The sequence below is a fragment of the Callionymus lyra genome, chromosome 1, assembly GCF_982586985.1.
Source record: "Callionymus lyra chromosome 1, fCalLyr1.hap1.1, whole genome shotgun sequence".
Taxonomy (NCBI): Eukaryota; Metazoa; Chordata; class Actinopteri; order Syngnathiformes; family Callionymidae; genus Callionymus; species Callionymus lyra.
The window spans coordinates 28,949,188-28,971,668 of NC_141818.1; the positions used below are offsets into that span (position 1 = coordinate 28,949,188).

The 22,481-nt window shown below is 40.0% G+C and overlaps 2 protein-coding genes across 3 annotated transcripts; one reads left to right on the forward strand and one right to left on the reverse strand.

Moving 5' to 3' along the window:
* Positions 1-96: 96 nt before the first annotated feature.
* Positions 97-16,131, reverse strand: uba6 (ubiquitin like modifier activating enzyme 6). 2 transcript variants are annotated; one of them, XM_087799898.1, is made up of 32 exons: positions 16,053-16,131; positions 13,275-13,353; positions 11,903-11,997; positions 11,789-11,817; positions 11,616-11,710; positions 11,426-11,537; positions 11,255-11,335; positions 11,055-11,177; positions 10,812-10,935; positions 9,161-9,264; positions 8,637-8,699; positions 8,486-8,562; positions 8,359-8,425; positions 8,047-8,190; positions 7,638-7,784; positions 7,481-7,561; positions 6,965-7,042; positions 6,655-6,836; positions 6,084-6,189; positions 5,911-6,000; positions 5,761-5,841; positions 5,574-5,702; positions 5,447-5,498; positions 5,312-5,375; positions 4,099-4,168; positions 3,964-4,035; positions 3,704-3,824; positions 2,998-3,191; positions 2,808-2,935; positions 1,813-1,900; positions 862-956; positions 97-802 (listed from the first exon to the last, which is right to left on the reverse strand). In XM_087799898.1, the coding sequence occupies exons 2-32, from the start codon at positions 13,313-13,315 to the stop codon at positions 661-663; spliced, it is 3,075 nt and encodes a 1,024-aa protein (XP_087656024.1). In that variant the 5' UTR covers positions 13,316-13,353; positions 16,053-16,131; the 3' UTR covers positions 97-660. The 2 variants fall into 2 exon arrangements, with proteins under 2 accessions (XP_087656024.1, XP_087656016.1); XM_087799890.1 differs by lacking the exon at positions 16,053-16,131 and adding an exon at positions 13,770-13,870.
* A 2,414-nt stretch (positions 16,132-18,545) lies between these two features.
* Positions 18,546-22,415, forward strand: grhprb (glyoxylate reductase/hydroxypyruvate reductase b). The gene is made up of 9 exons (XM_087799974.1): positions 18,546-18,966; positions 19,171-19,304; positions 19,379-19,451; positions 19,663-19,779; positions 19,844-19,932; positions 20,002-20,106; positions 20,917-21,052; positions 21,154-21,284; positions 22,235-22,415. Exons 1-9 carry the CDS (start codon positions 18,797-18,799, stop codon positions 22,354-22,356), a joined length of 1,077 nt encoding a protein of 358 aa, XP_087656100.1. The 5' UTR covers positions 18,546-18,796; the 3' UTR covers positions 22,357-22,415.
* The last annotated feature ends 66 nt before the right edge of the window (positions 22,416-22,481 follow it).

The window sequence follows — 22,481 nt, forward strand, 5'->3', positions numbered from 1 at the left end:
AAATTAGTTTCCCTTAAAAATGTAACAGTTTAAATGTGCATGTAAAGCCTTCATTATCAAACATAGAAACCATTTCAAGAATCTCCATAGATGGAAGCAGTTTATGAACGTTTTATTTTTGTGGTTACGATTCACCGAAGCATCATGTTTCAGCTGAAGACGAAAGGAAGCGGGAGTCAAAGTCAAACGCTGTGCTGCCACAACACACAACTGTCATTGAATCAACGTTTTGTTTCACTGTATGAATCTAAAGTTACGATTGTGTAAATGAATGTTTCTGGTGTTTAGAAATGACTTGTGTCTAATAAAAACATTTTGATTAAGTGAACCCGAGAGTGTCTAAACTCAACGTTTGGCAATATTTGGAGAAAGAACCAATGTAACTATTTGTCGCCACAAGTGTAGCTCATATGACAAAAGGGGGCGCTGTTCAGTCAACAGTTACATGTGGTTAAGGCATAAACACAGTCACGGCTGCGAGTTTCTCTTCAAACAAAGAAAGAAATGTACGAGAGTACATTCAAGTGCTACCGAAGCCGACATCACTCTCCTGCTGTGTGACGGTTCTCGTCAAAGTCCAGAGCGCTGTACAGGTTTACCATCCTGCTGGTCCACCGTGGAGCGTCACTGGGAAGAGGAGAGGTCGGCAGGGGTCCCCAGTCACTGTGTCTCCCCGTTACGACTGAAGTAATATCTGACGGGAGGACCGGCCAAGTCCTCGGCTCCGGCCCGGTCCGCCTTGTACGTCACCAACAGGTCCACGTAGTTGCAGTCGGGCGGCGACTTGATCAGCTTCTGCATCCTGCAGGCAGACGTGCGGGTCAACGACTGGTTTCTCTCTGCTGCCTCAGGAGCACTCACCTCTGATTCAGCCTCTTCGAATGACCCGGGATCCACGGCAAGTACACCATCTTCACGTTGTGGAGCACGTTCCCGGGTTCAATGCCGTACTTTTCCTGGCGACGACCAGGGAAACGAGACAGGAAGAATCAACAGAGTCAATCATCAGTGTGTGGTGAAGACGAGGAGCAGCAGGTGCAACATGTTATCAAGAGAAACACTTGTATCTCAAACACTGCAGGGAGCTCCATCCACACAAGAGTGAGGGACAAAGACGATCCGAGTTGAGAGCTCCGTCATCTGAGACGCAGTGTATAGGGTTCTGTTTTTTAAAAGAACATACAACTCTAAACAGGAGGATAAAGATTAACCAGAAGTCTGACAATGATGAGAAAATTCAAGATTCATCTTTCAGTGAGAAGTAATTCAAATATTTAGTTAAACAGAAGCATGAATAACGTGATCAAATTTGACTAAAGTTAATTTAGTTAATGGGTCAAGTTTCGTCGACTCTTTTATGAGACGAGAAGAAGATATTCCTGGATCAGAACCACTTTAATTCATCATCCTTTGACTTTCAAACCCAAATGTCACAAACCTTTCACTGGAGAGACCAGAGAGCTGCTCTGAACATCTTAAAGATCATTCATTCATTAATTTTCTACCACTTTATCCCTTACCAGGGTCGCGGGGAGACTGGAGTCTATCCCAGTATCATAGGGTGAGAGGCAGGGGACACCCTGGGCAGTATTATGGTAAAAATAAAATGTGATTTGAAAGCCAAAAAATAAATCGATCGATACATAGCGCTAAATATCCATAAATATGTGTGTAAAAAGAAAATTTCACGCTCAAAATTTGGATAAAATGTTTCATTTTTTAAGCAAAATATGAAGTTAAAAAAAGAGTGCAATGTTTTGAGTGACAGGCTGGCGTGTGTGAATGATTGATGTCCAAGTGTGAGGTTCTTACCTTCACTGCATTGATGAACTGTGACATAGTTAAGTCCTCGTGGCCAAAGATGGTCCAGCAGTCCCAGATGGAAAAGTAAATGTTGTCCCTTTAAGAAGAACAACGTCGCTCAGAGACACCAGGAGGGTTGACACAAGGACACATGATGTCAATATTGAATAAGGCCACAAGATGGTGCTCTTGCCCTCTTATTTTATGAAACCCTTATGGAAGAATATCCAGTGCCTCAGAATATTGAATTGTTTAATTAAAAAAAAAAATTTTAAGCATGGAATTGTTATTTTGATTAATTTAATTAAAATTTTTGTATAATTAGAGGTTTCGTTTGTTTTATTTAAATATTAAATCCATTTATTTCTATATTTGAAAAGTTAAAGAAAGCCTCTTTTATAATATTCAAAAAAACATTTTCTAAATTTAAAATTTTAATTCAGATCCTTTTGTTTAAAAATGTGTCTGGTGGCACGATTATAGCAACATTTTAAATTGAATTTAAAAGGTTCAAAATGATTGGACTTTTTGGACTTGAGTGTATTTTTTAAATACATTAGAATTTGTAGAAGTGTAGAATAGTGAAACTCTAGGTTTAAAAAAACAAACAATGCTTTTTATTTGGAAAATATTCAAATTCTTAAAGCAAATAATAAAAAGAAAAAACAACATCCACTTCCAATATATAACGTATTGAAATAAACTGTTCAAAAGAAATTAATATAAATTATTTATTTGAATTATTAAATGAATGCGTTTCACTTCTGTTAATAACATTTTTTTAATTCAATTATTAAATAAAAAAAAAATTCGACATTTCAATATAAAAATATCTTAATTATTTAGAAAAAAAATTAAAACATTTTTTTTAAGCTTCAACATTTGAACTGTAACCATTCAATTTAGTTTCAAACCTAGAGCGCCCCCTACTGAGCTTCGTAAAAGACGACACCATTTCATGAAACCTCACCTTAGACTAATAAAATGAATACAATGATCTGAACCTGATGAGCGTCCGTTTGACAGGAACCGGTTCCGTCAGCACCATGACGGGGATGGCCAAGTTGAAGAAGCAGTTCTTCATGGACTCAAACCCATAACCTGCGACGACCTTGATCATCTCCACAGCCACCTGGAGAAGAGTTCATCCACATGAGGTCCCGCCCCTATTGAGTCAATCTTGGCTCGACTCACCAGTCCAGCCACCGCCGCCGTGGACGTGGCGATGGCGGGGATGATTTTTCCAGCGATGCGTTTGGTCTTGAAGCGGTCGGCCGGCTCGATGCCGTACATCTTCGCTCTGAGCGCCGACGTCGCCGTGATGAAGTCTATGTGTCCGTTGCTGTCGTCGTCTTTTTCAAAGTGAAGCACACGCATGTGCAGCTTCTCTACATGCAGGAGCAGCAGGAGTCACAATATAAAGACTGTCGCGATAATAAAGGAAAAAACCATCTGAACGGAAGTTTATCCTTATATTGAAGGCTTGACTTTGACGTTGCAAATGTAAAATTTTGTTGTTAAAATGTTGCTTATGAGCATGGAATTATTGTTTTCGACTTATTTACACACATTTGTTGTTGATATTTAAATTGAAATACATTTAAAAATAGCCTTTTCAACTAAGTATGAAGATTGACATGACATTTTCACATTTTTAAAGTGTATTCAAATAAAATATTTTGGAAAATTCTCAATTGTTTTAATTCAAATAAAACAATTTAAACATAACATAGAACATATAACATAACATAACATTAACATAGAAAATATTTAATTCAATTATTCAATTCTTTAAAGTGACATTTTAATAAAAGGTTTCAACATTTCAAACGTTTCATTCCACCATTCAATATTCTGATGGCACTGATCTGCTTCCACACAGTAACAAAGTCAACATTACCTGGAGTCACTCCCTCTCCAGCCATGGCCTTCTCCAGCTCTGCCATGGCCTCACGATCATCCTCAGAACAGAGCATCTGCGACTGGTCGGGCTTCTTAGCAGCTTCATCGGTCACGATACTCTGCCAGGAAAACACACACATTGATGAACAAAAGACACACACTAAACACTAAGGGTTTCAAAATATTTCGTATATCACGGTACGCATCGCATCATCACATCAAAACACGGTCTAACTAAAAGCGCAGCCGTCCTTGTACCTTCTCTGATGGATGATATGCAGGAATCTCGATGTTGGCCAGGATCCCTGTGACCGCTTCCGCTGCCACGTCCTGAGGAGAGAGTTGTCAACGGTGAGACTTTGTGTTTCCAACAGAAACAGAAAGGTCACTCACGGCTTCTGAATACGCGACGCTGTAAATCTCAGCAAAGAGCCGAGCCATGCTGATGATGAAGGTCAGGTGACTGGAGGGAAAATAAAGTTACAATGGTTTAGGCATCGACATACATTTACAGATGTATTATTGCCTTATATGTAATAATTATTTGTAAAGCGCCTTTCTAGACCAGGGTCACAAAGCGCTTTAACAATCAAAAGCAATACACATTTAAAAATACATACTAATTTAAAAACTCTAAAAGGCCAAGACTAAAGACAAACACAGGAGTCTCAGAAAATCAAGAAAAAGCCTGAACAAATACAAGTGTCTTAAGATGTTTCTTGAAGGAGTCAGTAGATCCATCAAGCGCAAAGAGAGAGGAAGATCGTTCCAAAGCTTAAGCGCAACAGCCTGGAAGGATTTCTCTCCTCTGGTCCTGAACCGTGTTCAGGAACCATCAGTAGATTCTGATCCACAGACCTCAGAGCCCGAGCTGGGGTGTAAGGCTGGATCTAAAAGTAAGAACCAGAATTTTAAGAAACTGGAAGCCAGTGAAGAGTTTTAGGGATCGGAGAAATGTGAGTTCTTCTACTAGAGCAGGTCAGAATTCTTGCTGCAGAGTTTTGTATCAAATGCAGGCGAGACAGATCCTTCTTGTTAAGACACCAAAATAAACTGTTACAATAGTATAAACGAGAAGATACAAACCCATGGATTATAAACTCCAGATCGTGTTGTGACATTTTCCGAAGTTTAGAGATTTTTTGAAGGAATTTGAATTATTGCGATATCTAAGTGTATTGAAAAACATTTAAACCCCTTAGTGCTTAGTGTGTGTCTTTTGTTCATCAATTTGTGTGTTTTCCTGGTAGGTCCATTTTTTTGCAGTGTTATACTTATACTTTTACCTTTTCTAGTACATCAGTGACATGATTGGCTGAAAGTACGATTGAGTAGCTTGGTACTCTTGGCATTGTCTAGTAGCACTTTATACTCAATGTATATACAATATTCATTTTATATTGAATTTGAAAGTTATGAATTTATTGAATTTATAACATTTTATTTGTGTGTTAAAGATTTTTTTTTATATTTAAAAAGAAAAAAAACGTTTAAGTATAGAAATTCAAAAGTAAACACCATTACTCGTCAACAGATGAAATCTTACATTCTCCCGTCACAGCACTTTGAGAAGAAACACTTTATACTGAATGATTTAAAAACTTACATGGGGTCCGTCTCATCAAATTCAATAGGTGTCGGGGGTCTTTTCGGGGACTGCCAGAACAAACCTTGAACACAGGGGATAAAGAATTGAGTTTGCTGCCCACTTTGAGCAACAGTATTGCTGTGAGTGACTCACTTCCATCTTGTAACTCGGTGTCCAGAGGGAAGCAATGAAGCAGCTGAAGTGCCTTGAAGAAACAAATATATAAATACAGTTAGCGTTGGACCGACAACGAACATTGATGAAGCCCCAGAATCTTTACCTTCCTTACGAAATACTTTTCAAATTTCAGACGTGCAAAAGCAACACACTGCTCCCAGGATTTTGGCCACCTGCTCAGCAGCTTAATGACCAGGAGCGATCCCTCCACACTTATCCCCTTCTTCATTTTCTGTCAGTGACAAACATGCGTTACTGAAGACCAGAGTCGACGCCACAATGAGACTCACCTCCATGACGACCTCAGCTGTTCCCCACTTCTGCCAGAAGCAGTTGTACAAGGAGGTCTTGTGGGAGAACGCATTCTCAAACTAGATACATTAAAGCAGATTAAACGTCATTATAAGATCTTAACAATGGTTATTATTTGAGGGTCTCGCCTTGTCTCTGGCCCACTGGATGGTGTGTTCAATGACAGAGGGAAAAGACTTGAGCGTGCAGAATGGGAATTCCTCCTCTGGCGGGTCCCGCTGGTGAGGAAACAAAGAAGTAGAACTAAATTGATGCCTGAAGGGAAAAGTAAAGTCTTCTTCAGTTTTTATTTCACACTCACATGGCTGTTGTATGACTCGGTCAGATATGGCACAATTATTTCAGTGTGACCTTTAGTTCCCATAGTTCCAGAGTCCAAGAGTGGCTTCAGATTTGAAATGCAGCGGCTGCGCACGCACAAACAACGAAAGAAAAAAAACGATTTTATACATATTTTTTCCTTTGAGCATCAAGATTATTATTGTTTTGGGTTGTTAATACACATATTTGAATACTTTCATTTTTAATAGTATTCTTGCAAGGTATTGTGATTGTAAATGAATGGGACAATTATTATTTCCTGATTATATGCAGCTTCACACGTTTAGAAACCTGTGCCAATTCAATAATGCAGCTAATCTATACATTTTTAATCGTCTACAGGAGGTGTTCTAGAAAGATGTGCAAGATCGAGACAGACGAGTACAATAGGTGGCGGTAATGCATCAAAAATAAACCTCTGTTAAAAATCGAGAATAAAACAAATTAAAAACAATAGTTTGATTTGTGTGAAAGATGCTTTGGAGTCAGGTGCGATCGATAGTCCGGGAAATTAGGGTACTTTTTCAACTATCCAAATCATTTCTACTGACCTGTCAACATATCTGCGAGCTTCCACGTTGTCCAGCGCAGTCACCACGAGATTCACGCGCGAGTAAAAGACGTCGCTGTAGATGCTCTCCGTGTCAGGACAAACCTTGTGGAGATGAGCATCCAGCTTCAGCTCAGGGTTGATCTCCAGAGAAGCTTCTGCTGCAGTCGAGCTCTTTGGTTTCTGCAACCGATAATAGAATATCATTAGGATTTAACTGTTCGCTCCAAAAAAGTAGAACAGGTATGTTTATCTTCATCACACATTATACAATACATAATATTATATATATACTGTACATATATACATACCTGTATATGATGAGGTCGGAATAGAAACTGGCGATTCAGGTTGGACTTTTCAATGAGGTCTGGATCAGTGATGCAAATCTGAGCAGCCAAGAAGACGATACATTAAATGTTATAAACCAACAGATGCAAATTGATTTGACATTTTATTTTTGCAATTATTTTAATTCCCTTTCACCGGGATCTGTAATTAGCAGTGGTTATCGGCCCATTTTTTAGCAAAGAACTCAAAAACAGACACAGATTTAAATGAAACGTTACTAAAATATTGATGATTTGATACCCATGATAACATTTTGGTGATGTTCCGAATGAACATGTGGATCCAAAAATCCTTTGAGAAAATGTAATTCTGTTCAAGCTACATCTTTATTCTTCATTTACTGTGTGTTGTGTGAGGGAGTGGATGCTGCTTTTATTGATACTGATCAAATAAATGTTAGACAATAATGAGGAAAAAAACTCAATTTACGTGGAAATGAGCTGACAGAGAAATAGCAACAGAGAAGCACAACGTACCTCCCCTGAGTAATTAGTCAATCCAACTCCAAGTAGAGCAAAGTTTTTCAGCATCTCACAGCCTATAGCTCCACAGCCAACCTGTGAAAAAAAAAAACTAAATTATAATGAAGCAGCAAAAAAAAAAAAAAAAAAAGAAATAATGAAAGTCATTTACCATGAAGACCCTGAGCTTATGCAGTTCTGCACAGAGTGATTGCCCAATACAAGCTCTTAATCCATCATAGCGGTCTCCCCTTGGGGAGAACTCCTCGACAGGCAAGGACTGAAGTGGCTTCACTATTTCCAAAGCGTCAAGGTAGAACTAGAATCATTAAGATGAGAAACAACAGCGTTAAAAAAAGGACACACACTTGAATAATAAGCCTCAGAAGGGGGAAAAAAAAAAACTTTAACAAATATAGACAAAACTATAAATTAAGAAATGCACACAGAAAAATGTGATCAGGAATTAGACTTTATGACATTTTTACAACTGTTGAATATTAAAGTTTGTGACTGTGGACTGCTAAACGTGCGGACTTTGGTCAAACCTAATGCAAGCTTCACTTATATACATAACCTACCCACTGCTGCAGAGGAGCGAACTTCCCGGTAATGGCCTTCAAAACTTCCTGACTAGCCAGACCTCCTACAGCAGCCGTTAATGGAGGGAGAAAACCTCTGGCCGTTTTGGACAGGCAGCAAACCAGGTCTGGGTTCACATCAACCTACGATGGTGGAAGGAAGTTTTTCAACTTAAAAAACAATGACCGAAAAAAGTTGCCATGTAACATCTCATTTAAGACATTCAAGTTTCACTATTGTAGGAAACTGAAGAGCAGTGGTTCAGAGAATAGTTTACCGATTAAGGTTTAGTCCACAGAAGAGTTACTCACTTTATTTTGGAGGGTTTCGTTGACTTTATCGGCGAGCTTGAGCAAAACCTCTGCATCTTTGAAACATCTGTCAGAAAAGGATTTCCTCAGTAAAACACGGAACATTGGCCTCGCGGCTTTTTCTTACCCAGTGTGAGGAAGTCTTCCGTTCTGCTCTTGAAACAGATCCAAGGCCAACATAGCGGCATGGATCTGCAGAGGAGCCTGAGAAGGACAAAATTAACAAGTTAATTCTGCCTTCTGAAAATTGATTTAAGGAATCTGCTGGCCTTCATCACCTCAGGTTTACTTAAGTCTGGGGTCAGAACTTGAGGATGTGATAACTGCTTTTCCATCGTCTCCTGCAGGGTAAGAATCAACTTTTTTTTAATTTTAATAATTACAAACATTTATCAGGTTATCAGGAGCAACTTTGCCACCGTCAATCATGAACCCACCAGACAGAGGAAGATCTTTCTCTCATGAACAGTGGTCCTGCACGTTATTTATAGCTTGTATTGTTTTCTTTATTGAGAGACATTTCCCTCGAGTGCAAGTGAATTGAAAGACAATGCCTTTGAAAAACAGCGTTCATTTTTTTCAACTGGCTATTAGTTCTTCTTCAGAAACTATGCACAAATTGTTAAAATGTTCACAACTATCTCTGCCTTACAACAACAACTGAACAAAATAGTCTCGATGATTAGCGTCATATACGGTAGTAATTGGAAACATTTATTTGTAAACACAGGTAAGAAACATGGAAGCACTTCTTTCTGATGATGTAACAGTATAAATATTGCACATCAGCAATCAAACTTACAAAGGTATACGTCTGTGGGGTTTTCACCAAAGCAAAGAAGCCTCCGTGGGTATATGCTTGAAGTCTTGAAGTGTCTCCGATAGAAAAGCTAGAAGGGGAAAGAACTGACAGACGACAACAACGACACAAAGAATCATAAACATATTACAAAAAGGTACAAGAATTCAAATAACATGATATATATGCCATAAATCTGATTATGATTAGCCTCCTTCCCATTTTTCCTTTAATTATATTTTTTCCATTGAGTGACGGTGAGCTCTGCGTTGGATCCGCTGCAGTTCGCCTACAGGCCAAAGATGGGGGTGGACGACGCCGTCATCTACCTGCAGCACCGGGCACTGACTCATCTGGAAGCCGCCGGTAGCACTGTGAGAGTCATGTTTTTTGACTTCTCAAGTGCTTTCAACACCATCCAGCCGGCGCTGCTAAGGAAGAAGATGGAGGACGCAGGAGTTGGGACACAGCTGGCAGCATGGACGATGGACTACCTCACCAACAGGCCGCAGTATGTGAGGCTGCAGGACTGCAGGTCTGAGGTGACCATCTGCAGCACCGGGGTGCCTCAAGGGACAGTGCTGTCACCTTTCCTTTTTTCCCTCTACACGGCGGACTTTACCTATGACTCCAGCAGCTGTCACCTCCAGAAGTTTTCTGACGACTCGGCCATTGTGGGCTGCGTGTCTGGGGGGGGCGAGCTGGAGTACAGGTCAGTCATCAAGGACTTTGTTGACTGGTGTGAGAGCAACTACCTTTGCTTAAACACCGGTAAGACAAGGGAGATGGTGATTGACTTCAGGAAAAAGTCCCCACCACATCAACCGGTGAGCATCCAGGGCTCGGACATTGAGCTGGTGGACAGCTTCAAATACCTGGGTGTTCACCTCAACAATAAACTGAACTGGTCCACACACATCAACGCCGTGTACAAGAAGGGCCGAAGTCGCCTCCACCTCCTGGGGAGACTGAGGTCCTTCGGAGTGTGCAGACCACTTTTAAGGACCTTTTATGACTCCGTGGTAGCCTCTGCTATCCACTACGCTGTGGTCTGCTGGGGAGCAGGCAGCACGGACCGGGACAGGAAGAGACTGAACAGGCTGGTCACGAGGGCCGGCTCTGTCCTGGGCCGCTCGCTGGACTCGGTGGAGGAGGTGGGAGAGAGGAGGACACTCTCCAGACTCTCCTCCATCAGGGACAACGCTCTCCACCCACTGCACCTGACCGTGGAGGAGCTGGCCAGCTCCTTCAGTGGCAGGCTCAGGCACCCCCAGTGTAGGACGGAGCGTTATAGAAGGTCCTTCATCCCAACTGGTGTCAGGATATTTAACTCTCTACTTTAAATATCCTGATGCTAATCCGTAGCGTGTTTTTTCTTCTTGTGTGCTTTTTATTTTATTTTTTTTTCCGTTTTTTATTTCTATTTTATTTTGTTAATAGTGTCAATTTCTAATTTTGTAAATAATTTGTATATTTTTAAGATCGTTTTTATTTTATTTTGTATTATCTCTTGTACTATTTCTTTCTCCTTGCACTTTATTTTCTTCCAACTGCGCTGTTGTGAAAGTGTGTTTCCCCTCTGGGGATGAATAAAGCCTTTCTATTCTATTCTATTCTAACAGTTTCAGCTTCAACAACTTTAAAAACAAAATACCTGAAATTTGTTGAACAGTGTTGTTGAGTTCCACCATGCCGTTCACCTCTCTAAGGATCACGCTCTGACCAGTCTGTAAGCGATGAAGTTGACTGTCCAGGCAAGTTATAACACCAGGATTATCCTAGAATGACAAAAAAGTTGCTCAATAATTCAGCAATGCTAATGCTGTTGCTTTAGTTAAGATCCATTAAATATAGTACATCAACATCCAGGGCAGTTTCATTAAAATAAACAGATTACCTGAGTGATACTCCCGATGAAAATCTCTTTTGGTTCTTCTCCTGTGGAATCTGACACTTCAAACTCTTCTCCAAAATCACAGAACACTCGGACACAAATGCCAAAAGCATCACAGCCAATAAACTGAAAGAACAACAGTGAAAATCAGCAGAAAAACACAGCAAGTAAACAAATAACTGCCAAACGTGTCATGAACGTACTCTGATGGGTGGCTGCTGTCGGTGGCAGAATTCATTCACTCTCTTTTGGAGACTCAACATGGCCTCAGATAGAATAACACACTGGAAAGCAATGAGAAGAACATTGTGATGAATTCATTACTTCAGTCAGTGTTGCTGCTTCTGTAGACTTTCGGTGACGAAATATTTTACCTGATAGTTTTTAAGAAAGCTAAGATCTGTGTTATTATCCAGGGCTGAGGAACACATGTCGACATGGACATGAGGATTCAACTCAGCCACCCGTGGACACACCGCCGCAGCTCTGGAGAAACAGTTAACACATCATTTATCTGCCAGGATTTGTTCAAGAGGAATCAATTCACTCTGTTGCGATTTCTACCTCGTCTTCTTTCGCACCACATCCTGTTGAAAGATAAAGAAGTTGGATCCCAGATCCACGGTCTCACACTTCTTCAGGTCGTGCAGGGTGACAGCCTTCAAAAACAAATCAAAGCTTGCTTACAACTGTTCTGGATTGTCGCAACAACCAGGTTAAATAAGAGTGACACTTACCTTAACACCAGCCAAGACAATATTCTTTGCTGTGAAAATACAATTATACTTAAAAAAAAATGTAATTTGCAAAAACAGTGTCTATTTGACTACATCTTGGCATATTTCACTTACCTATTTCAATTCCAAGCCCTCCCAATCCACTGAGAAACACAGAGGACTGGGCCATCTGGTGCATGGCATGGTCACCCAACACATAACGCTGGCGACTGAGCAGAGCAATAAAGGAGAGGGTAAGTAAAGAAATTCTATTCCATTCAAGTCTAAATATTAGTAAGTAAGTAAGTAAGTCATTTTTATTTGTATAGCGCTTTTCCAGACAGGGTCACAAAGCGCTTAAACAATCAAAACAATATTCAATAAAGTATATATTTTAAAGATCAAGATAAAACTGATAACACAACAGGAGTTCCAGAAAATTAAGGAAAAGCCTGAACAACTAGAAACGTCTTAAGATGTTTCTTAAAGGAGTCAGTAGACTCCATCAAGCGCAAAGAGAGAGGAAGATCGTTCCAAAGCTTAGACAATTTAATCATAAAACATGAGATTAGAAAGATTAGATTAGATAAAATATACTTTATTGATCCTCTGGAGGTCTCCTGCAGTAATCTAAAGATATCAAGAGGGTAAGAGGGAGGCAGACCTGACCCCAGAATAACACCTTAAACTGGAATCTGAACAATGTAATGTACCCCCAATTTATAACGGGATCTCTGTTTAGTTTGTACGGGGACTCAGAGAATATTTATCTTGATTGTTAATAAAAAAATCAAATGTCAGATGTATTCAAAAAGATAATAGAGGACAGGGTGAGGAAGCCCTAAAGGAAAAGATGCATTTAAAAATATTTGAACAGGTTATGCTTCCCAAGTCTTCCTTTGAGGTTTTATGTTGAGCTAGTCAATTGTACCTGTCGCTGCAGGGCTGGTGTAATTGGAATTTTAGGAAAGTTCAGAAAATGTTTAAACATAGAGGACACATATTAAAAGATAATAACAAAAAAGTTATAAATAAAATCATAAAGAAAACTAAAACAACACACATTAGAAGAATACAAGTTCAATGCCTTACAGAAGAAGGGCACCAGAATATATAAATACATATTATTTGGATCCTAATTTTTCACACAAGATAAACATAAATCACAGCTCAGCTAAACTGACAAATATTTAAATCAGTTTGGACATAACTTCTTCTGAGATCTAAACTAAACTTCTCTCCTCAGGACATCGGCGTTGTGTAGATCAACACTGAGGTTAGAGAACAACATTAAAGACACAGCAAACCTAAGCATTACACATAGCGGTAGAAAACAGGTAAGAGGGCTGACTTCTCGGAAGAGCAAGAATAACACTGGCAAAGATCAGTTCTTTTAACAAAATTCCAACCTAGTCTTTTCTGATCAAGAAGGAGACAGTGTCACTATAATATCAGTTAAAACGGTTATCCAACTGATCTATGATCATTTCAATGTAAATGTCAATACCTGTAAAGAGAATCATCAATCTCCATCGAATCTGCAGCCATGCTGACAGGGGAAGAGGGAGTTAACGCTTTCAACGGACCTGCGAAATATAGACACGACAGAAGTTAATAAATCAGTACTTTATTCAAGTTAACTCAACTTTTCAGGACACAAATAAGAACGTAGCGTTCAGGCTAATACCAGCCCGTTAGCATAACGTGCTGTCAGCAAGTCAGGGTGAAGTACTAAAATCGAACAAATGTTTTTGATGTTCGATAGTTAATCGACGGTTGGCACAGAGAATAGTTTCTGTAAACACGAAAGCAAGTGCGCTTCCATGACATAACAACATTAGCATGTGATGCTAACTGCTGCTGCCGGTGATGCATATACCGGTCACGTAATAACAAAATGTCACAACAAACATAACGCAATGAGGAGATGACATTGATGCAAATAGGTCTAAAACATACAATTTAATGTATTATCTTAACGCAAATGTTTATACGTATCAACCTGTCAGTGAGGGCGAGGAGATGTAGGGAATGAATGGTGGAGTATTTCCGGATTACCACGGTCACGTGTTGGTACGTCATCGCGTTTGTGACGTTGTCAGGAAACAAGATGGAAAACACCTTTAACAATTAAAATCTATTGATGTTTGTACGGTTTTAACTAATACAATTGATTAATTTAAACTTGATGTCCAGGAACCTACGGACCAGAAAGAACGTTCAAGAAACCAAAATAGTTGTGTCTTTGTAAAGTCCGGGTAAGTAGAAAATACAATTTGTAATCGAACATTTTGGGGGGAATTACTTCGCCCAGGTTTTATATCTGTTTGAATTGTAATCTTCTCTAATCGTTTGTAATTATTGATAAAACTATGACTTCGAAATTCATGCAACTCTACAATGTACCCGTTACCGGAAATGACGTCAGCGGCCGGAGCGCTGAGCAAATGCAGTTGTTCCTTATATATACAGGTCCTTCTAAAAAAAATTAGCATATTGTGATAAAGTTGATTATTTTCCATAATGTAATGATAATAATTGAACTTTCATATATTTTAGATTCATTGCACACCAACTGAAATATTTCAGGTCTTTTGTTGTTTTAATACTGATGATTTTGGCATACAGCTCAAGAAAACCCCAAATTCCTATCTCAAAAAATTAGCATATCATGAAAAGGTATTCTAAACGAGCTCTTAACCTAATCATCTGAATCAACTAATTAACTCTAAACACCTGCAAAAGATTCCTGAGGCTTTTAAAAACTCCCAGCCTGGTTCATTACTCAAAACTGCAATCATGGGTAAGACTGCCGACCTGATGCTGTCCAGAAGGCCATCGTTGACACTCTCAAGCAAGAGGGTAAGACACAGAAAGACATTTCTGAGCGAATAGGCTGTTCCCAGAGTGCTGTATCAAGGCACCTCAGTGGGAAGTCTGTGGGAAGGAAAAAGTGTGGCAGAAAACGCTGCACAACTAGAAGAGGTGACCGGACCCTGAGGAGGATTGTGGAGAAGGGCCGATTCCAGACCTTGGGGGACCTGCGGAAGCAGTGGACTGAGTCTGGAGTAGAAACATCCAGAGCCACTGTGCACAGGCGTGTGCAGGAAATGGGCTACAGGTGCCGCATTCCCCAGGTCAAGCCACTTTTGAACCAGAAACAGCGGCAGAAGCGCCTGACCTGGGCTACAGAGAAGCAGCACTGGACTGTTGCTCAGTGGTCCAAAGTACTTTTTTCGGATGAAAGCTAATTTTGCATGTCATTCGGAAATCAAGGTGCCAGAGTCTGGAGGAAGACTGGGGAGAAGGAAATGCCAAAATGCCTGAAGTCCAGTGTCAAGTACCCACAGTCAGTGATGGTCTGGGGTGCCATGTCAGCTGTGTTTTATCAAAGGCAGGGTCAATGCAGCTAGCTATCAGGAGATTTTGGAGCACTTCATGCTTCCATCTGCTGAAAAGCTTTATGGAGATGAAGATTTCATTTTTCAACAAGACCTGGCACCTGCTCACAGTGCCAAAACCACTAGTAAATGGTTTACTGACCATGGTATTACTGTGCTCAATTGGCCTGCCAACTCTCCTGACCTGAACCCTATAGAGAATCTGTGGGATATTGTGAAGAGGAAGTTGAGAGACACCAGACCCAACACTGTGGATGAGCTTAAGGCCGCTATCGAAGCATCCTGGGCCTCCATAACACCTCAGCAGTGCCACAGGCCGATTGCCTCCATGCCACGCCGCATTGAAGCAGTCATTTCTGCGAAAGGATTCCCGACCAAGTATTGAGTGCATAACTGAACAAAATTATTTGAAGTTTAACCTTTTTTGTATTAAAAACACTTTTCTTTTATTGGTCGGATGAAATATGCTAATTTTTTGAGATAGGGCTTTTTGGTTTTTCTTTACTTTTTTGCCAAAATCATCAATATTAAAACAACAAAAGACCTGAAATATTTCAGTTGGTGTGCAATGAATCTAAAATATATGAAAGTTCAATTATTATCATATAATCAACTTTATCACAATATGCTATTTTTTTGAGAAGGACCTGTATATATATACAGTATATTGTATTGTATAGGGTTATTATGATTATTGATATTGTATTGGAGAACTTAAAATAATTTGGGATAAAATGCCTCGTAGCCGTGTTGACACAGATCGTTCAAACAAAGATAATAATAATAATATTTTAAAAGTAAAATATTCACTAAGATAAATGTTTTCAAAAGAATCTGTAAGACTGTGTAATAATGTATGAATTGTTAATAAAGATCATTCAAACCTTCAAAAGAGAAAGCAAGCAGCAGTGGATACAATAACCAGTCAAGGACGCGGATAGTTTAAATGTCGTCCAGGAACAAAGAGAGCCTGTTATTTATTCTGTCACTGGATAAAAGTACGATATGAACATCGGATGAGACTTTACAAAACATTTACGACGCATGAAAGCTGTTGACAATTCCGTTCCTCTGCATGACTTTCATGACACTACAAGGTTTTACTGAAGCTTTTATACACATATATGGATATCTTAGCGGAGGCGATGTTTCTTATTTGAATTAATTGAATTGCATTGCGTCTTAATATTGTACAGTATTTTATCGAATGCATAAAACGAACTTAATGTCAGGAGTGCACTTGTCTTTAAATTCTCAATTTAAACATGTTCTCACTGAAAATATCATGTTGTATTAAAACCGATTTGAAGAAATTTTGCACAAATTATTATTTCACAAAATTTTCACTGACATAGTGCTGAAGTTGAAGTCACACATAACCCCCGGATCATCTGATATAATCCAGGTTCTATGAATGATGAGAAGCCCCCTAACCGATCTTCGGGATTGGTTAAACCTTGAAAGTGGCGGCTGGTTAAAAAATATTCTAGTTAGGCTCTTTGTGCCAGTTCATTTATCTATGCCAGCACTTACCTGTATACCAATTAAAGAAACAGTATAAACTAGTACCATATTTTCCGCACTATTAGGCACACCGGATTATAAGGCGCATAGAATAAAAGATACAGTCAAACGTTTGACTGTGGTTTCGTTTTGCATCCACCAGATATAGCTGTGCTAAAGGGAATGTCAACAAAACAGTCAGATAAAGTCAAACTTTATTAAGCGTTCTGACAACTCCCATGGTAACAATATTCAAATGATGTTTAAAAGGCTTAAAGCAGCAGCGCGTGAGACTGGTGTTGTGAGCAGACAAATGTTGAGCGTGCAGCAGAGTGATTTTGAGTGTACAACAACTAAGACACACTCGCTCAAAAAGCGGTGGCAGTAATCTTACTCCATAGACGTCCGCTTTGATGTGACGTAACAGATCAGTAAAGCATAAGAGCATCAAGAACATACAAGCTGGCGAAAAGATCTCTCAACCGAATAGGGACCAGATTTAAGCTCTATCCAAATCGGACAGCCCCGCAGGACAGTCTATATATATATACTGCCACATTTAGAGTACAAGGCAGTTCACAGCCACACTCAGAAGGGCTTGGGGTCTATCGACAGGACTGGAACATTGGACGGTGACAGCCGTGGAGAGAGGTAAAGCAGGACACAGAACACTGACACTGACACTCCAAATGCAACTGTAAAAGTCAGTCAGAGGAAGGGCTGGATGTGCCCCAACTACACTAACTGTTGAACCGGGGGTCGCATCTTGATAATGATAAAGGGCCTTAAGCCTTGGTCTTCTTAAGCCAAGAAGTACTGAAATGAAAAAGTCTCCTTCCATCTCTGCAGCGGAGATTGTGTCCAATCTCTGGGGTGGTTCGCGTGTGCACCCTCATCTTCCCGGAGTCCCCCTAAGCTTCAGGGACTTCTCTGTTTCCTTGAGTCACTGGAGCTGGCGAGGGATGGGGTGACATGGAGGGTTTGTCCGGGTTGGCATCACTCGCCCCCCAAAAAAAGCACATTCTCTGGCTCTGCTGGAGGTTTCGATCTGTTATATTTCACGTCTCCAAATGTCCCACTATTTCTGGTGGAAAGAAAGTAAGTAAGTAAATTATATTTGTAGAGCGCTTTTCCAGACCAGAGTCACTCCCGTGTGCGAGGAACCATCAGTAGATTCTGATCCACAGACCTCGGAGCCCGAGCTGGGGTGTAAGGCTGGATCAGATCATGAACAGATCTGAAAGTAAGAACCAGAATTTTAAAGTTTATCCTGAAAGAAACTGGCAGCCAGTGAAGAGATTTAAGGATGAAATGTGAGTTCTTCTACTAGAGCAGGTCAGTATTTTCGCATCTATTACATGTCTCACAAGTCCTATCAGCAGGAGCGGTGTCGTGAACGACGGCCATTTTTTCCTGTCAGAATTTACCTGTGGCAGAGAAAAACACCATTACTATTTACTAAATTCGAATATTACGTATATTTTTATAAAGCTAAAGTATTCCCAACACTACAGTCGATCATTTTATGAGATAAGTTATTAGAAGATTGCTCCTTGTTTACTTTATTTACTCTCTTTCTATATTTATTATGTTTAGCTTTTTATTTAAAAACTCATTTTTCAAAAAAAACAAAACAACTCTTACAATGAGATAAAGGAATAGTGAATTTGCTCGTATCAATTTCTGAATCAAGCGAGCGATTAGTGAACCAGTCTCAACCAGAAAGTTTGAGTGAGGTTATTGAAATCAGTGTTTTCTTCTGTTTGAACAAGCAAAGTTCAACTGCCAAGTGAAACATTGACATCCCTGACCACACTGATAAAGTGACCACAGTCTTTTCAAAATACACTAGTGAGATTACCACACATCTAAACGTGTTATTAAAGAAATTTGAGTACAGCTGGTGGATCCTCTCATAGTTGTGTGAGTGAAATGTTAAATTGTCAGTTGTTGTTTTTTTCAGATAGTCAAGAGCAACAGTCTGCCTCCCTCTGACCCCATTGGTCTCGGTCCATCAAGACCCTCCCTCTGAACTCCAGTCATTTCTGTCAACACAGTCTGAGCTTCAAACCACCAGCAACATTTTGCTCTCTCTGAGCCAGGAAACTTATCTTTCTGTGGGAAAATGTTTCGTGGACGTGTGACTCTGCGGCAGCTCTCGAAGCTGATCCAGACGCCTCTCAGTTCCGTGGGTCCGTCCAACCTGGTACAGCGGGAGATGTCCAGCCTTCCCCGGGTCTATGTTACCCGACAGATTCCACCTGACGGCCTGAAGACGCTCCGGGAATCTGGACAGTGAGAGTTTGTTTCTCTACTTTATTTGCAAACATTGGGCAATTTTTTATATTTCTGTTGAACTTTGTTAAATTATCTCGTTTCTGCAACATGCTGTAAATATTGTACTTCTTAAAAGTATCTCTAGCATCAATTGTTTGTTAAGAAAATTGTACATTGATGGTTACCAGTTTTGCCAGTTCAATTCAAAGTCTATTTTCTCAGAGTGCAGTTTGATCTCTGGGACTCTGATGACGTCCCAGTGCCCAGAAAGGAGCTCCTTGAGAGGGTTAAAGGAGTCGACGCTTTGCTCTGCGTGCTCACAGAGAAGATCGACGCTGAACTGTTGGATGCCGCAGGTTTTTCTCGTGCTCGAATGTTAATATTTTTCTTGTTGTTGTAATCCTTTAACCGTTTGCATCTCCAATTACAGGTCCGAACCTGAAGGTGCTCAGTACAATGTCCGTCGGGTTTGACCATCTGAGTTTGGCAGAGCTGAAGAAACGGTGACTTGATCCTTTTTATGGTTACGACTGAGTTCAGCTCATGCAGACAAAAAATATATACTTTGATAACAAAAAAGATTATTGTAAATGAATTGACAAAATGAGATGAAAAATGAAGACAATACTTGGCTGAAACTACACAAAAGAATGAGGAACAAAGCAAAATCTGAATCTATTTAATTGATTGTAAATGTTTGCTGTGCCTCCTCAGGGGGATACGTGTGGGGTACACCCCTGAAGTGCTGACCGATGCAGTGGCTGAACTCACTGTTGCACTCCTGCTCACCACCTCCAGGAGACTCATCGAGGCCACACATGAAGCCAAGACGTAAGTGTGTGTGTCGTCCGGTTCCGAGCTCAGAGGATACATGTCATGTGTTGACCTGCTGCAGTGGAGGTTGGGGCACGTGGAGGACTCTGTGGCTGTGTGGTTATGAACTCGCCAACAGCACCGTCGGCATCTTCGGTCTCGGGAGGATCGGTGAGTTGATGTTTTGAGTTCTTGTGTCGGGTGATTCCTGCTGTGTGTTACCGTGTTGTTTGCTCCCAGGTGTGGCCATCGCTGAACGTCTGGCTCCCTTCAAAGTCAAGAAGTTCATCTACACAGATGTAGAACCCAGACCAGAACTCGCCAAATCCATCAACGCAGAGTTTGGTAAGAACCCCAGACAGATCTGAGGTGTGCAGCAGCCATATGACACACAACATACAACATTCATAATGACATGTTAATAAACCAAACTTCAGTCGCAATTTAATTCTTATTAAAATAACTATGGAAATATAAAGTTACTTTATTTGAAAATAGTTTTTCAATTTTCTAAAGATTTAATTCGACAAACAAAGAATACTCCTGCGCAGAATTTTCCTGAAACGAAAAAATTAAGTCAAAATATATTTAGGGTTAGAACTAGTAAACATAACCAAAAAATAATTAATTAAAAAAAATCTAACCTTAATCCTTTACAGAAAACATTTCAATTAATTTATGCAATGAATAAACAAATGTAATAGAATATAACATTTGTTCAAAGTGGCCACAGCAAACTACAGATCCGTGCAAATTTATCTTGTATTAATTTCAATTATTTATTATTAGTCTCTGAATGTGACGTTTTTGGATTTAGAACTGTTGACATCAGCTTTTGTCACTTTTGTGAGTATTTATTAAAAGATTTAGGTGAACATAAGAAGTATATTTGGAAAAAACAACAACTTTAAAATCGGATTTAAAAAATGCTATTTCCATATGTAAAATAATATTTCTGAGTATTTTGCTTAATTCAATTTATACTTTTCGCTCCTTTATTTTTGCTTCAAGTAGATTGAGGTTTGTGTTGATATGGTGACCTATATAGATGCCAGTGTTTAAGATAAGATAAGGAAGTTATATAGATACTTCCATAAACTGAAATTTGGAATAAAGACATGGTCAGTGTTCAGTGCTGTTTATCCTCCATCATAGTGTCGGTGGACGAGCTCGCCAGGCGCTCCGACTTCCTGGCCATGTGCTCTGCTTTGACACCAGAGACGGAGAAGATCTGCAACAAGGAGCTCTTCTCAAAGATGAAGAAGACCTCCATCTTCATCAACACGAGCAGGTGGGGGTAACATCAAACATGGTTTTTATTCAATTGTGCCTTTGAACGGACCAAAAGGAACCGTCAAACAACAACCTCCGCCCTATTCTCTCTCCCTCCAGAGGTGGTGTGGTGGACCAGGAAGACCTGTATGAAGCTCTCTCCACCGGTCAAATAGCAGCGGCAGGACTAGACGTGACAGTCCCTGAACCACTTCCCACCAGCCATCCTCTCTTCACCCTCAACAACTGTGGTGAGTTCTCCAAACTCAACTTGTATAGAAGCAACCGGTCCCAAAGATCCACTGAAATATTTGACACCTTCATTTACATTTCTTTTTGTGTTCAACACACATGATTTTACGCAGCTCATGCAGCTGATGGTTGTGTTTGAATAACAGATGATCTGATAGCACTGAGTAAAGATTGCAGCTCATTTGTCGGATGGAAAGGTTAAGTAAAGGGATCTAGACAGAAGGACGACCATTATTGTCTTAACGAAATAACTTAAAGGTCAACTAATGTGTTGATTTAAGTGTCTCTTAAGTTGATCTTTGTCCTTCATTGTATCATCAGTATGTGTCTGTTTGTAAAAAAAACATATTTTCATGGAAATATTTACATTAGAAAATGTGCTTAAGCCCCGCCCACTGAAAACATTTTGGAGATCTTGTTAACCATAACCACACCCACTCTGCTGCGATCGGTCACGGACGACTCCACCTCCAAGGGACTCGTTGTATAAACAAACAGGGGGAGTGAATACAGCTGGCTGGAGAAGGAGTGAAGCCATTATTATTACGCCTAATTGGCTCCGCTCTCGTAACCACTCGTTCGCCGAGATTTCAGACAGGGGAGAAATTTTTAAATGGATAAGTTGAAAACATGGTCATGATGAGGGACTGACAGCGTCTTGGAGAGGAAGACTTTAACATTTGAAACATGCAAGTCAGGAGAGTCAGGAGTTTCACATTAGTTGCCCTTTGAAAACAGATTGACAGAACAGAAGGAGCAGAGAAGAATTGTTCTAATTTTCGCTGCCCTTATAAATACTTTTCTATTTAAGTAAAATTATTACTTGCATACTTGAGTTTATGGTTCTAATTTTTAATCCCTCTGAGTTTTTGTTAGCCCATCAATGAACTAAAGGTTAATGATGTTGTACAAGAGCTTGAATTATTAACTCTTCGTCTGCCTCCAACAGTGATCCTGCCTCACATCGCTAGCGCCTCCTACACGACGCGCAACGCCATGTCGACCCTGGCGGCCAACAACCTGCTTCTTGGACTGCGAGGGCAGCCGATGATCAAGGAACTGAAGCTCTGAAGGAACATGAACCACTGAACTTGTAACGTTGAAATCAAAAAAAAACCTGCAAGAGATGAGCTTTGTGGTTTTATTCAGGCTAAACAAGAACTGAACGTGCTTTACAATCGCAGCAGCCACCAACA

Coding starts and splice junctions, on each gene's coding strand:
- grhprb (XM_087799974.1), top strand. CDS start 18,797: ATGTTTCGTGGACGTGTGACTCTGCGGCAGCTCTCGAAGCTGATCCAG. Junction 19,933..20,001: donor CTTCGGTCTCGGGAGGATCG/GTGAGTTGATGT, acceptor GTTTGCTCCCAG/GTGTGGCCATCGCTGAACGT. Junction 20,107..20,916: donor ATCCATCAACGCAGAGTTTG/GTAAGAACCCCA, acceptor CCTCCATCATAG/TGTCGGTGGACGAGCTCGCC.
- uba6 (XM_087799898.1), bottom strand. CDS start 13,315: ATGGCTGCAGATTCGATGGAGATTGATGATTCTCTTTACAG. Junction 11,178..11,254: donor GACAGCAGCCACCCATCAGA/GTACGTTCATGA, acceptor TTGTTCTTTCAG/TTTATTGGCTGTGATGCTTT. Junction 1,901..2,807: donor GTCAAACGGACGCTCATCAG/GTTCAGATCATT, acceptor TTCTTCTTAAAG/GGACAACATTTACTTTTCCA.